Here is a 13,689-nt window from a genome sequence, read left to right as displayed (position 1 = left end):
TTTATAATTGCATTGTATAAAATTCACAAATTAAAATACTCGCCTTTCAATATTTAATCAATATTCCATAACATACTGATTGTACAGAATCTTGACTCTCGTGTGCATTTGTACAAATAGATAAGAAGTCACTGCGGTTTTTATATAATTTAATACTAGCATACAGTCTTCTCGTTAAAAATAGAAAAAGAAAAGAATCTCATTTATAACAATAAGGCACACGCATACTTTCTCCATCAACTGATGTTTATCTTCTCTTGGCGCGAGCAATTGTCACTACATTCCGTTATTGTTTCACCTTCATCGGGTGTCGTCGGCGCTGTACTTTTCACATCAACATTTACGGTGCGAAAATTATTCGCATCCTTGCCACTCACTTCAACGGCCATGTCGCACGCACTTATCTGCTTTAAATTCGGAGGCGGCTGTTGTGTCTCATTGGTACGGATGGAAGTCTCGTTTACTTCGGTAACTTTCATGGTAAACTTTGTTAGATCTATGCCCGACGACGCTGGGAGAATTTCCTTAGATCCGAATTTTTTGCTGAACATTGGCTTGTCATTGTGCTGCTCGTCATCGTCCAAATCGTCTCTCGAGCAACACGTGGAAGCATTGCAGTGCTTACTTTGACATTTTATTAAGCAGTCGGTGTGTGGTCCGGTGTGCGGTTTCATCTGCAAATTAGTTCTTTTTAATTATTATTCCGAGCACAGGATAATCAATTGGAGCAAACCGGTCGATAAATAGCCCAATATTCAAACATAATGTTGATCTTAGAAAATAATGTGATATTCCGTCGGAAACAGTAAGTAAGTTCAAGAAATTAAAATCAACAACGATACAATGAATTATCATACATGTATGAATATAATTTACGGCCCCAGAACATCTAAATATTTTGTTCGATATTCCCATTTTATTGTTTACCTATATTTAATGATAAAATAAAGGCTATAAAAATAGCAGCTAAATGATAGTAAAATATGAAATTTTTTAAACTATTTGGAAATATTTCGTATTGGGCAATTGACTAATCCTACCGAGAATGAAACTTATAAAATTATAAATTGTCTTTGTATTGCTAAATTAATGAAACGATTGAACATTAATATGACAATACTTATACTATTTAGTTATGCGTATGTAAAAGACGAATCAACTAATATTTCTATAAATTAAGAAGAAGAAAAAAAATAATAAATAAAAAAAATAAATAAATAAAAAAAGATAAAAATAATATAATTATTTAATTTGAAAAGTTTTAAAAATTTGAGAATTTATTAATTCAACGTTATTATTATTATATTATATTATTATGACGAAATTAAGTGTTTTCTATGAAATTCCCAAGATATGTTCCATAATCCACTAGTATTAATTACTCGTATGCAAATGCTCAACATTAATATATTAAACAATTTACATAATATTCAACATTATCACGTGTCTTTGAAAACAAATTAAATGCAAATGATTCCTAAAAATATTTAAAATTCAAAATAAAAAAATGTACTCTTAGAGTTAGTTTGTCAATAAATGTTTCTTTGTCAATTATTTTGTACATATGGCTCATTACGTAATACGTTATAACTTATTTACGAAATTTTTGTAAAATTATTTACTGTATTTTGTATTTCAAAAGCATCTTATTTTACTAAATTAATTTATAATTATCAATGTTGTCCGAGACTGTTTCATTTATATATAATTTCGTAAAATTATATATTTTAATGCAAGGCTTTATGTATAAATGAAGAAGACTTGGAGAAAAAGTCGAAAAAGTTGAAGCAATTTCATTATTACATCAATGGTCATTTGGTTAATTATTTACAAAATTACCTTACAAAATTCCGGCTGAATGGTTACATGTGTGATACCCATTTCGATGAAAAAGGCAGTTATTTGGTCAGTGATTCTCGCACACACCTGCAAAAGTAATGATATTGAGATCATTATTAGTGACATGACTAATTTAAAGAATGTGTTATTCATACCGTTGGATCCGCGTAAATGATGTGAACAGTCGATATGACTTTCTCTCCATTCAGCTGCCACACGTGCAAGTCATGTACGCTTACAATATCCGGAAACGCTATTAAAAGTTCTTTCTGTAAAGAGTCGATGTTGATATGGTTCGGAATGGTTTGTAGGAGAATCAAACCGGATTCCTTCACTAAAGACGAGGAAAGTTCAAGAACATTAATTATTACTCATTCACCGAAATTCGCTGCACTTAATTTTTATATTTATAATTATTACACGAATTTCGGATGCTAACAATAAAAAGTAAAGTCGTTTGGTATTAAGATCTATGAATTGGGGGAAATGTTTATTTATATTTTTGCTGTTTGTTTTATGCGAAATTAATTGATGTGCATCAGTTCCACATGTTTACGAAAATATCGTGATAAAATATTTTTTATATACTTCTATGTAAAAGGGGATGTTATTCGTTATAATGAATGTGCATCTTAATGGAAAATAATAGAAATAGCTTTGAAGAGATGAGATTGTATAAATAATTCTTATATAAAAAGTTTTCATTTCTCATTATTTTTGTCACAATTATAGGCGGTTAAATGTAAATTTTGTAATCAGATTTATAGAATAGAATGTCATACAATGCCTTTAACGCATTATTTCCCATTATCATACTAATTTTCAAGATTTATAATTATCACTTGAGAATTACGTTTCAATTATTGTTCTTAGAACAAAATTAATTTTAAATTTGACACGCTCAACATGATTGTTATAAATAGCGATGCGCTAAGCTCAAATGCGCAGGATAATTGACGATTTTTAGTCTTCTCTCGGTCTCTGGTGATTTCCTATCCGTAATCTTCGATATGGAAAAAATATATGCAAACAAATGTAGTCAATTAAAAGAAAGAAAGAAAGGAAGACTTTGGTCTTAAATTAGAAGTTGACATGTACAAGTAGCATTGAGTAACAAAAAAAGGGAAAAGAAGAAAGTACAAATGTTTGCTTGATATATACACGAATATCTATATTGTGTAGGATATTATAAAAATTATAAGTAAGAAGAAGTTATGAAATAAATTAATACTAAACAAGTAGTTTGATCGTATTTCGTCTACAGTGTGACCGTTCGGGTGTATTAAGACAATTAAGGCTTCTTACAATTCACCATGTAAATATAAATTTAATTTATAATATATTTAATATAGTTGTAAAATATTGAAGTGAGATAATGGCGACTTACTGTAAGGATAACTGAGAAGGAATAACGATATCGCCGAGATTATCGCGAATATCGGATCGATATATTTAGCGATATGACTTTCGGTAAAATAGACCATACAGGAGGCGATCATTACAAGCACACAGCCGAGGACATCGCGGCACATCTCCCGTAGTCCTTGGTTCATTGGTAGGATCACGAGTCCTCGACGGCTCTGCTCGATCTGATCGCCTTTCGTCGACTGCACGTCGATGCTTCTGAAATCCAATGTTTTTCCAATATTTATGGCAATCTAATGCTCTATGTGCTCAAATTTTTCAATTTGTCAATTAAGAAAGCACAGCATTTTCCCAATATCTCATGGTATTCTTGATTTACCATCTCGGAAACTTAATTATTTTGTTAATTTAAAATATGAAAGCAAAAACATTGCTCGCCGAATAATTAACGAATGCTTGGATTTGTAAAAAATCATATTGCATCATATCATAGAAATAATATATCATCAAAATACGTTTTTTAATGGCTTAAGCAATTATAATACATATTTTCAAAATATATCATCATCGTATCAAAATCATAAAATTATGTAATATCAAGAGCAACATTAACATTGTGATTTATATTGGTAAATTAAAAGGATTAAAAAAAAGTACATCAAATTGAAAATAAAATCATTTCAGTATCATATAATACAAAACCAAATTATCCTCCATTTTCCTCTACTAATTTTTATAATAATATGACTAATAACGAAAATATTTCACCTCATTTTTTACGCATTTGTCTCCGATATTTTTAGTATTATTACAATTTTATTGTCACTCATTATAGAGTTAATTAAAGACAAATTCCATAGATATGGTTTAAATATTGTTATAGAAAAATCTTTTTTAAGTATAAGCAATTGTGAATTTATTCATCCTTCAACGATACAAATAACATTTCAAGAATTTTTTAAACATTCGGCTAAAGTTGAAGAATCTTATATAGTATACAAGATGCATAAAGCTTGCTTAATCGTTAAATTTAAACATAATAACTCATAAATATAATAATATTCATTAACATAATAATAATTAATTTACCATTTTACTTTTTTTTCCCCCTTATAATTTAAAACACTATAGATTTAAAAAATTTTAATACAAATATATATTATAAGGTTTATAATATTTAATGTACAAAATAATATAACAAGGAACTTAAAATTTTATCATAAAATAGTTTATGGTATGATTTATGCTATGCTATGCTAAAATACTCCAGACTCTATTAATAGGAATTTCATTATGAATTATTATCAGCGGTCCATAAAATTTAAATTATCCTCATATGATTTCTTATTGATAATGACGCAACATTTTTATACAACTTCACTTTTCATTAGGGGAACATGTATTTATGATTAATAATACAATAGTATAGATTGCATAAGTTTTTACGAAATTTATGATGCCATATATAAAAATATAATCGTTATTCATTATTTTTTTTCAAAGCGAAGATGGCACTTTTCGAATAATAATTTGTAAGCATTTTGCTTCTTCATCTTACTTGTTTTCTTAATTGATTGTAAAATTTAATGTTACTCAAATATTTTCATCCTACATTTATCCTCAATCTCAGATACATAAAGCTGAATTATACATTTTTATCGTCGATAAGTTTTTAAAATTTACACTTTTTATTTCCATTATACTCCGTATTATTACAAAGTTTAATTTATAAAATTACGTTTATTGATTTTTAATAATAATCTATTATTAATACAGGTCCTGTTAGTTTCAAAACTACTAAACATTGTATTACAGCAATTTTTTTTATCATCGAGTAAGATAAACAAAAAAGTGTGAAAAATAATGTTCGATCGATTGACGATGAATTACTTTGAATTAATTTGAAATTGTGCACGCACGCGCACACGCACACACAATTACTTTCTCTCGTTCACGCGCGTAATTCATATAATTATAATTAAATTCCAAATTAATCTTTAAAACAAAATCTGATTATGTTATACGTGGCTAATTTCGTAAAAATTTCTATTTACTGGAATGAGAAAAAACATTCTTCCGATGAGTTTAAAAAGAAATTACGGGCAAGGAACATAAGTACCTCTTGAGGACGACGTCACCGTCCTGCGTGAAGTGTAAGAAGATGCCCTGGTTGAAGGTATAGCCGCCGATGAGAAAGTAGCAGAAGGCATTGAGGAGTATGCCCGAGGCGCCGATGCTCATCACCGGCAGCGGGTGGTGCATCGCGTCAAGGTGATCGATGTGCACGAGAGTCTGCAGAGCCTCCACGATGAGGGAGAAGCAGAAGGAGGCGAGGAGGACGCAACAGACGAGCATTGTCACGATGTCGATTCGCGCCCATCCGAATGTATTTTTCATGCGCTTTTCCGACCGCGCTTGCTGAAAATTTCAATTGTTTTAATGGCACTCTTATGGTGTTGTCGTAGCAGTAGTTGTGAACTTTGGTTTTTCGACTTTACGATACCCTCGCACGCACGATTCTGCCGTTATTATAATTTACACGCAAATCACTCAATGTCGATTACATATTAAAGTTCGTTGGCAGTGTTATGGGATAAATCTTTTAATAGTCCTAAGTCATTGAATCATTTATATTAATACAAGACGAATAGATCACTTATTTACCTTGAACTTATTTGCTGATGGTATGTCAATAGTTTTCTCGTTCAACGTGTTTGTTGACATTTTCAAAGAATTCAATGAATTCTGATGACTCTTGCTGCTATCATCTTTATACTGAAATAATAATGCATTTTTTAATTTCATATAGTACAAGATAAATGGCTAACGATTATTTAGAGAACTAAATATTCAATTTAAATTGGCATCAGTTTATTGTATAAAATATAAAAGGAATAATAATTATTATAATGATTCTAAAATTTTGATAATAATCTATTTCATTTTTCCATAAATAATAATTGCGATTATTATTAGAAAATCATATAAAGAAAGTATCGTCAACGAAAATGCGTACACATGCAAATCATGTCATTCCACGTTTACAGAAAGTAATATAATAAAGTTATGAAGTAATATGTAGTAATATGAAGATAGTGAAAGCTATAAAAAAAAAATACTTATCATCAATTATATACTTAATTATTTATCATAAAAGGAGATTCATTAAAAACCTTCGATCTTCGAACGATACATTTTAAATATATGTTTTTAAAAACTTAATTAAACGTTTATATATATATATATATATATATATATATAAATGCGTGCATATTGCGTGCATGCGTGCGTAGACTTGCGTGTGTACGCTGAAGGAAGTACGTATCTGTTGATAATACAATTTTTTTTTTTTTTTTTTTTTTTTTTTTTTTAATACAATTTTTTTTTTTTTTTTTTTTTTTTTTTTGTTAACGATATCGCTCAATGAAATGAATTTTTATTTTTACTGAGTCTACAATAACAGAATGAAATTTGAATGTTGAATCTTTTGAATCTATTCACCGTGTCAAATATCACATGTAAAAAATCATATTTATCTTGTGCATCTATTCAATTATATAATTGCACCAAATAAGATATTTATCATTGAGCACAGATTTAACGAATATCTAAGTTATTATAATAATGTTTTTGTTTTTGTTTTTTTTTTTTTTGCTCATACAATAATAATATCATTCCAAAAGATAGTAAAAGTGTTTATAGTATTTCAATTGTTAATCTATATAACGACCGCGGCGTTTCACATTGATTTATTAACGATTTCCTTAAGAAAGTTTTCATAAATTGTATATACTAATGTCTTGTTAAATACACTTTATCTAGTGGTTACGTGTTAAATTTGGAAAATTTTAAATTAGTTATCTTGCTTTGTGATAAGAGGTCTTATTACATGAACCAAATCTGGCAGAATAAAGAAAATATATGACTTTTGCTCGGCATATCCATCGCCAAGCCACGGCAAAGAAAAGAAAAATATTGACATTAATTAAATGATTCTATAATCTTTGAAGAAGGATCATTGGAGAATAATAGTTTTATAACACAATTTATGATATTTTGATAGAAAGAATTGAGACGGGCTGCTAGAGATAATTCGTAAATCTTCAACACGAAGAAAGTCGACTCGTCCGTAAACACGAAATCGCGCGAAGTGGCTGGTGCCCCTCGCCTCCCACCAATCACTACCTTCCTACCTTAATCGAGGCAATGCAACCGATAAGAGCGATGATGTTGCAGAGCATGTGGTAGGCGTTCATAAGAAGGGTGAGCGCGTGCGTGATGTAGCTGGCCACGATTTCCACGACGAAGAAAGCGGCCGTGAAAAACAGCACGAGGTAGAGCTGCACCGGCTGGAACTTCCTGAACCACTCCTTGACGGCCATAGTGGGACGTTCGAGGAGGGACTGCTGACGGTCCTCTTGGTCCACCTCCTTGGAGCTGCGACTTGGTCCGGGCGATGACTGTAGCTACGACTCCTATTAAGATAAAAGAGGACAGATTAACGTCAGCGAGTGTAATCGTTGTCAATTGGCGAGGATACGCCAGTTACGCTTGCGAATCTCGTATCACGTCTTTCTTTTTTCCTTTATTTCTTTTTTTTCCTTTTTTCTTTTTTTCTTTTTATTTATAACAGTTGTAGCCACGCGTATTTACGTCGAATGATTGCCCTAAAACGGTGAAATTCTTTTATCGCAAATACGTATGAGCTTATGCGACATCGTGTAACACTTGGCTTGTATGCGTGCAAGTCCGATCGCGTGAAATCTGCGCCTGTTTACGTCTCTTTAATTGTCATTTGCGATCGAATTATGATTTCGTAAAAAGCAGTCGTTTTATCAATTGATAATACCACGCGACGCGGCATAACTTGGCGATGTATTGCAAATATCGATAGGCCTGAAATGTCGAATGAAATGCAGATTGCAAGTATAATTTATACTTGGATAATCACGAGTTTCGGCATAATGTAATTATTATGATTCCATCCAATAAAATTTACGTTTAATGAGGTAAACTTTTGTTGATTATTATAAAGCGACATTTGCATACAAGTAGCCTAGTATGTTTGTTTATCGAGATTTTGAAAATTTATTATTTAAATGTGAAAGACTTGCAGATAAAAAATTATGAAAAACTCTCTTACAAGCTGCTTTGGTCTATATTATTTTTACAAGAACTTTTGCTTATCGTGTAAGATAATTTTTTACAAAATTAAAAGATCTAGTTCAACTTAATTAAAGAAATAATAAGTATTATCGTATTGAAGGTTTAATATTTATAAAAATAAATATTTTCCATTTGGCAATTGAGCCTCTGTTTAATTTGATTGTGCATCGATTGTAAATAATACTGTAGATAATATTGAAATTAATATTAAAATTAAATTAATATTTATGTAATCATCGTAATTTATTTACAGAGAAAAACCAAACTCTACGGCGAAAAATTCAATACTAATATAATATAAAGAATTTCTCTGATACAACTAATTAATACATCTACTTTTCATGCGATCACAATCACAATAATAACAATAAAATTGCCAATTGCATTAGCGAAACTACCAATTATGATATTGTGATTTATAAATTATAGAATAAGTGTGGAGAAGTAACGAGTGCCGGAAACACAAGGGTAATAGTGCCAGCTTTAATTTATTTTCTTGACAGCAAACATTTATCGCCTGAAGTTAATTAGTCAATTATCATAAAATTTATCTTAAAATGAAACACTTGAAGTATGAAAATAATAGATACTCTATTACACCGAAAGTACATATAAGAAACGACATGAAGCTATTAGTCATATCAATAACATTTGACATTTTCGTAAAATTTCTCCATAATCATATAAAATAAATAATTGATTTCAACACTGAAAAAATGATATATTAGTATAAATAATATTGCCTATCACTATCACATTATTATTAAGAACTAAGTTTTATTATCATTTAGCCTAGTCAAAATATTAATAATATTTTGTATTTTACATATTTTATGATATTCTGAGTTTCGTGAATGCTAATTAATGAAAATATTACACGGGTATCTAAAAATATTACCTAATCTTCATAATTTAAACGTTGTTTTATTGATTATAATTAATTGTACATATTAAATTATCAGTACTTGGAGTAAGTATTTAAATATTTTTCATTATGAAAAATTTATGCCAATGTAAAATTTATATCCTAAATAGTTGCATAATTTAGATAAATATTAAATAATTAAACAATATGTTTATTCATAATTAATAATAATTACAATTTTTAAGCTAATTACGAAGCTATTAAAAAGCCATTTGAGCTACATATAGAGTAAGCCTATAATTATTTGTACAGAAAATTAATTGCATGAGAATTAATTTACTTACGTTTGTAATTTAATACGAGAGGAAAACCTTCTTCCCTACGTGTTTAAATTTTGAATCTAAATTAAATATATTGTATGTTCAAAAAATGTTCAAAATTGAATAAAAAATCTCATTATAAAAGGCACAATAAAGTAAAGCATTAAATATTGATGAAGTTTATTCAATTAAAGCGTACATAATAATAATAATATCTTCGTGCACAATCTCTTTCTTGTTGATACACGTGCAATTTTCTTTTTCATGATTATTGTCACGCATGTATCTCTCTCCAGCCGTTACATTGGAAAATTTCACTTAGTTTTACTTTACAGTTACATAGTAACCATGGCTGAGTAAAAATTTCTTTTACGTAATGGATTTGGACGAATAGAATTCAAGAGGAAGGGAATCGGAATTTTTTTAATCAGGGAAAATGATTTGTAATTTATGGCATTAGAAAGTGGCCGTTTCCCATATTGACTGTCCATTATTCTTTATCACGTGATTAACAATATGCTTATATGTTAAACATTGTGTTTTGTAATGTTAAAAATAAAATATAGAACATTTAACGAATAGCAAAATTATTTCCGTGTTTGCTTGATTTGGAGATGGCCAGATCTCACATAATTATCGTGACTAAGGACCGGCAAATAATTGTTATGGCTTTGTATTATCGGAATAGTAGAATTTTCCAGTTCTTAGCTAAAACATAAACTTGCCCGGAAAAAGTTTAGTCGAATAATTAAAGAATATTTTAAACAAAAATGTATCCTTTTCAAAAAAAATTATTTAAATTAAACATCTTATTTGTTTCTATAAGTGAATTGATAAATTAATTTGACATAAGTAATATAATTGATATAAAAAATTTGTGCAAATTTTAAGCGTCTATGTCACTTTCTCTCTTTTGAGCGTAATTCTTCATGTTTTAATTGTTGATTTTTATAGATAAAAATATAGGTATACATGTAAAAAATGTAAATTTTAATATATTGATCTATATGAACGTTGGAATTCATTAGGATTGTTCACTTGACTCTAAAGGCTTTTACTTTTTAACACCAAATGAAATAATTATCATATGTAGATAATTTCATCAAATATTTCTACTTAAGTGTGAGAAAATTAATTGTGCTTTACACAATTTTTAAAATATTTTCCCATTATTGAGCCAGTTTGTAGAAAAATTATCTACTTTTTAACGAAAACATCATTTTAGTGAAAAATTATTATCATGTCAATTTGATAAAGGCAAAGAAGCAAGAATGAGGAGTATAATTTCGCCATTGTAATTTACAAGTGTCATAATTGCTGTAAAGTGAATATATGAACGAAAACTATGTAAGATAATTAATCATAATATTATACTTTTTGTTAAATAAGCTACTTTTGGTTTCTCAATTCATAAAGTATTACTATTTTTTATAGATAAAATATGAAATGTTATTAAGATAAAACAGTTAGAAATTAGTAAACTTATTTCACATGTACTTTATAAATATCTCGTAAAAAATTGCTAAATTTTGTTCAATTTACCAAAAAAAAGCCGAATTAGAATAAAGTAAATCAATTTTCTGAAATGATAGTAAATTTTTGTACTTTTAAATATAATAATAAATCTATGATTCAGTAACTATTTTATACAATATATATTACTACTTAAATATTACGTCTGACTTATGAAAACTTATTTTCGAGTAATTTTTATAATGTAAATTTAAATTAATTTAAATTTGAAAATTATTATTAAAATACTAAAAATAAAATGATTGCTGTTAAACTTGCAATATCATGTAAACTCCATTCGATATTATGAAAATCGATTTATTAAATAACAAAAATGAAATCATAATGCATTCATTTTTTTGTAACTTAATTATTGATATTATCAATTATTTAAGCCGTAAAGGTAATATTAGCTTTCTAAGCCTTATGATATTTTTAATTAAAATTCAGATTTCCAATAATTATTTCTTTATACACTGTTTATTTATTTATATATACGGCGCGAAAAAAATGACATCCTTTATGTATTCTTCAATTAATTTTTATTGATTAAACTACTAGTTAGTCACCTCGATTCGTTTTAATTTAATCAATTATTATTGATAAAAAATTATTATTTGAAATAAATATAATCCGTTTTATAATAATATTAATTATATTATATATAGATAAAAAAATAGTTATCTCGTGTATGAATATTTTAATTTTACTTTGAAAATAATTATTAATGCATTTTATATTTTGCAAGATAGATAAATTATAAAATAATTAGTCTTGACATTTGTACGTAATTTGAAATAATTTCTTATAAAATTTTAATAAATTAACATTATGAACAGTCCAGTATTCCTTAATCGTCTAAAATAACTTATTATTTATATAAGACTTGGAACTGTTCACTATTAATTAATTGATAAATATATTATATTTTCTAGTATTATATTATAATTTTCTAAATGATCGTTAATTTCACATAAAGATATATATTATAAATTAAAATAAAATCATTAAGTTTCTAAATATATAAAACATTTAGTGGTAATAAATAAAAACAACTGAGCACTGTTATTATTAAGTGGTTATCATTATATAATTGTCGCACCGTTAATAAATTTTACAATATATTTTCACGGTATCGTTTATTTTACAAAATGAAAATTAAAAAATATCTTCTATATATTTATAATGTCAAAATGTTTTTTTTTTTTTTTTTTTTTTTTTGATGGAGTATAAAAACATTTCCGAAGAGAATAAAGCAATAATTGTGAATTTAGATATTGCATTTCAGGAGTAATTGTTTTTGAGGAATTTACTTAGTAAATGATATTCTTGTAATAATTATCGGATAATGTTCGGAAGGAGAATAGAATACAAACTTATTGGATAAGTTTCATGAAGAAATACGCTTATATGATTTTTCGGTACTACGTATTTGTTTCCTTGAATTTTCATTTTAGTTTGTCGACAATTTCTCAATTATTCTTGTATATAAGAATTGCAATTGTATTTTATTATAAAATGTACTATTTGCTAATATATTACTAATATATTTGCATTAACGTTAAAAATAATTATTATCTTAAATAGATTAAGCAAGCTTTTGATATTCGAAAGAAATTAAAAAATGTATTTATATTAAGAATGGGTGCTCGAGTAATTGTTAAAATAAATAATTTAATTAAAGCTGAAAAGCTTTGCCGTTGTTTGTCATTCTTAATGGCAATAGTGCCGATACGCGTATTATTTTTGACATTTGCTAAATTTAACTATTGTATAACATTAATTATACATTATTATATAAGTATAATGGTATTTGTATTTGTAAGTATTTGTAAGGGACATTGTTAAAATTACCTAATAGCTCGGTAAAGGCTTTTACCAATTGGGGCTTTTTAATCGTACGAGACAAAAATAACTGAAACGCAGCGTTAATTAGATGTCAAGCACCAATAAAGAAATTATGGATTCGAATAAGATTTATTCGCGTGGTGTTTCGACGATATTTTTCATCGTCGTTGAATTAAGGAGTCGGCTCGATTGATTTATGCATCTATCGGCGATCGAGGAGTGGAGGAGCCAATGGATCGTCCGTCGATGAAAAACTTAATTGTCGCGAGTAATGATGGTGACCGCTCGCCTAATAACCGCTGCTTTATCGTCTCTAAAACCTCGGTTATAAGCTAGAGAATAATTGGTCGGCTCGAGCGCATAGAGTCTCACCTGCGTCGGGACCCTCATGTTTCCCCGTCGAATTGCTAAGTGTCAGGGACCTCCGGTGGCAATTGGCATCGAGACAGACGTCGCTCAGCGGGTCGCGCACCGACGGATGCGAGCGAAGCTGCCAAGCACTCGCGGCCCGAGCATCCTGACCGCGACTCGGGCAACGTCACCGCCGCCAACGCCAGCGGACTACTGAGACGCTCCTGTTCGCGCTCGCGATGTCGCCCCACGCGGACCTACCGCGGCAGTAGGGGAGAGCGCCTCCAACGTAACGCGCCGTCCACAATGTTTTAATCGCTTTTCGACGACTCCTCTATCCCTTCCTCTCGGCCCCAATCGCTACAACTCGTCTCCTCCTCCTCCCCCTCATTCAATCACTCACTCTCTCTCTCTCTCTCTCTC

At 29.1% G+C, this 13,689-nt stretch overlaps 1 protein-coding gene across 1 annotated transcript; it reads right to left on the bottom strand.

Moving 5' to 3' along the window:
* Positions 1-13,539, bottom strand: ZnT77C (Zinc transporter 77C). The gene is made up of 8 exons (XM_011502969.1): positions 13,288-13,539; positions 7,398-7,679; positions 5,869-5,979; positions 5,324-5,622; positions 3,227-3,462; positions 1,995-2,173; positions 1,840-1,926; positions 1-674 (listed from the first exon to the last, which is right to left on the bottom strand). The coding sequence occupies exons 2-8, from the start codon at positions 7,584-7,586 to the stop codon at positions 237-239; spliced, it is 1,539 nt and encodes a 512-aa protein (XP_011501271.1). The 5' UTR covers positions 7,587-7,679; positions 13,288-13,539; the 3' UTR covers positions 1-236.
* Between the last annotated feature and the right edge of the window lie 150 nt (positions 13,540-13,689).

The sequence above is a fragment of the Ceratosolen solmsi genome, unplaced genomic scaffold, assembly GCF_000503995.2.
Source record: "Ceratosolen solmsi marchali unplaced genomic scaffold, CerSol_1.0 scaffold61, whole genome shotgun sequence".
Classification (NCBI taxonomy): Eukaryota; Metazoa; Arthropoda; class Insecta; order Hymenoptera; family Agaonidae; genus Ceratosolen; species Ceratosolen solmsi.
Note: the sequence above shows the minus strand (reverse complement) of the source record. Positions and strands in the feature narration are given on the sequence as shown.

Bases quoted from the DNA above. Each gene is read 5' to 3' on its own strand.
- ZnT77C (XM_011502969.1), bottom strand. From the start codon at position 7,586: ATGGCCGTCAAGGAGTGGTTCAGGAAGTTCCAGCCGGTGCAGCTCTAC. The intron at 3,463-5,323 runs GTACTTATGTTC...ATTGGATTTCAG, and splicing joins GGTGACGTCGTCCTCAAGAG to AAGCATCGACGTGCAGTCGA. The intron at 675-1,839 runs GTAATTTTGTAA...ACTAATTTGCAG, and splicing joins TTCAGCCGGAATTTTGTAAG to ATGAAACCGCACACCGGACC.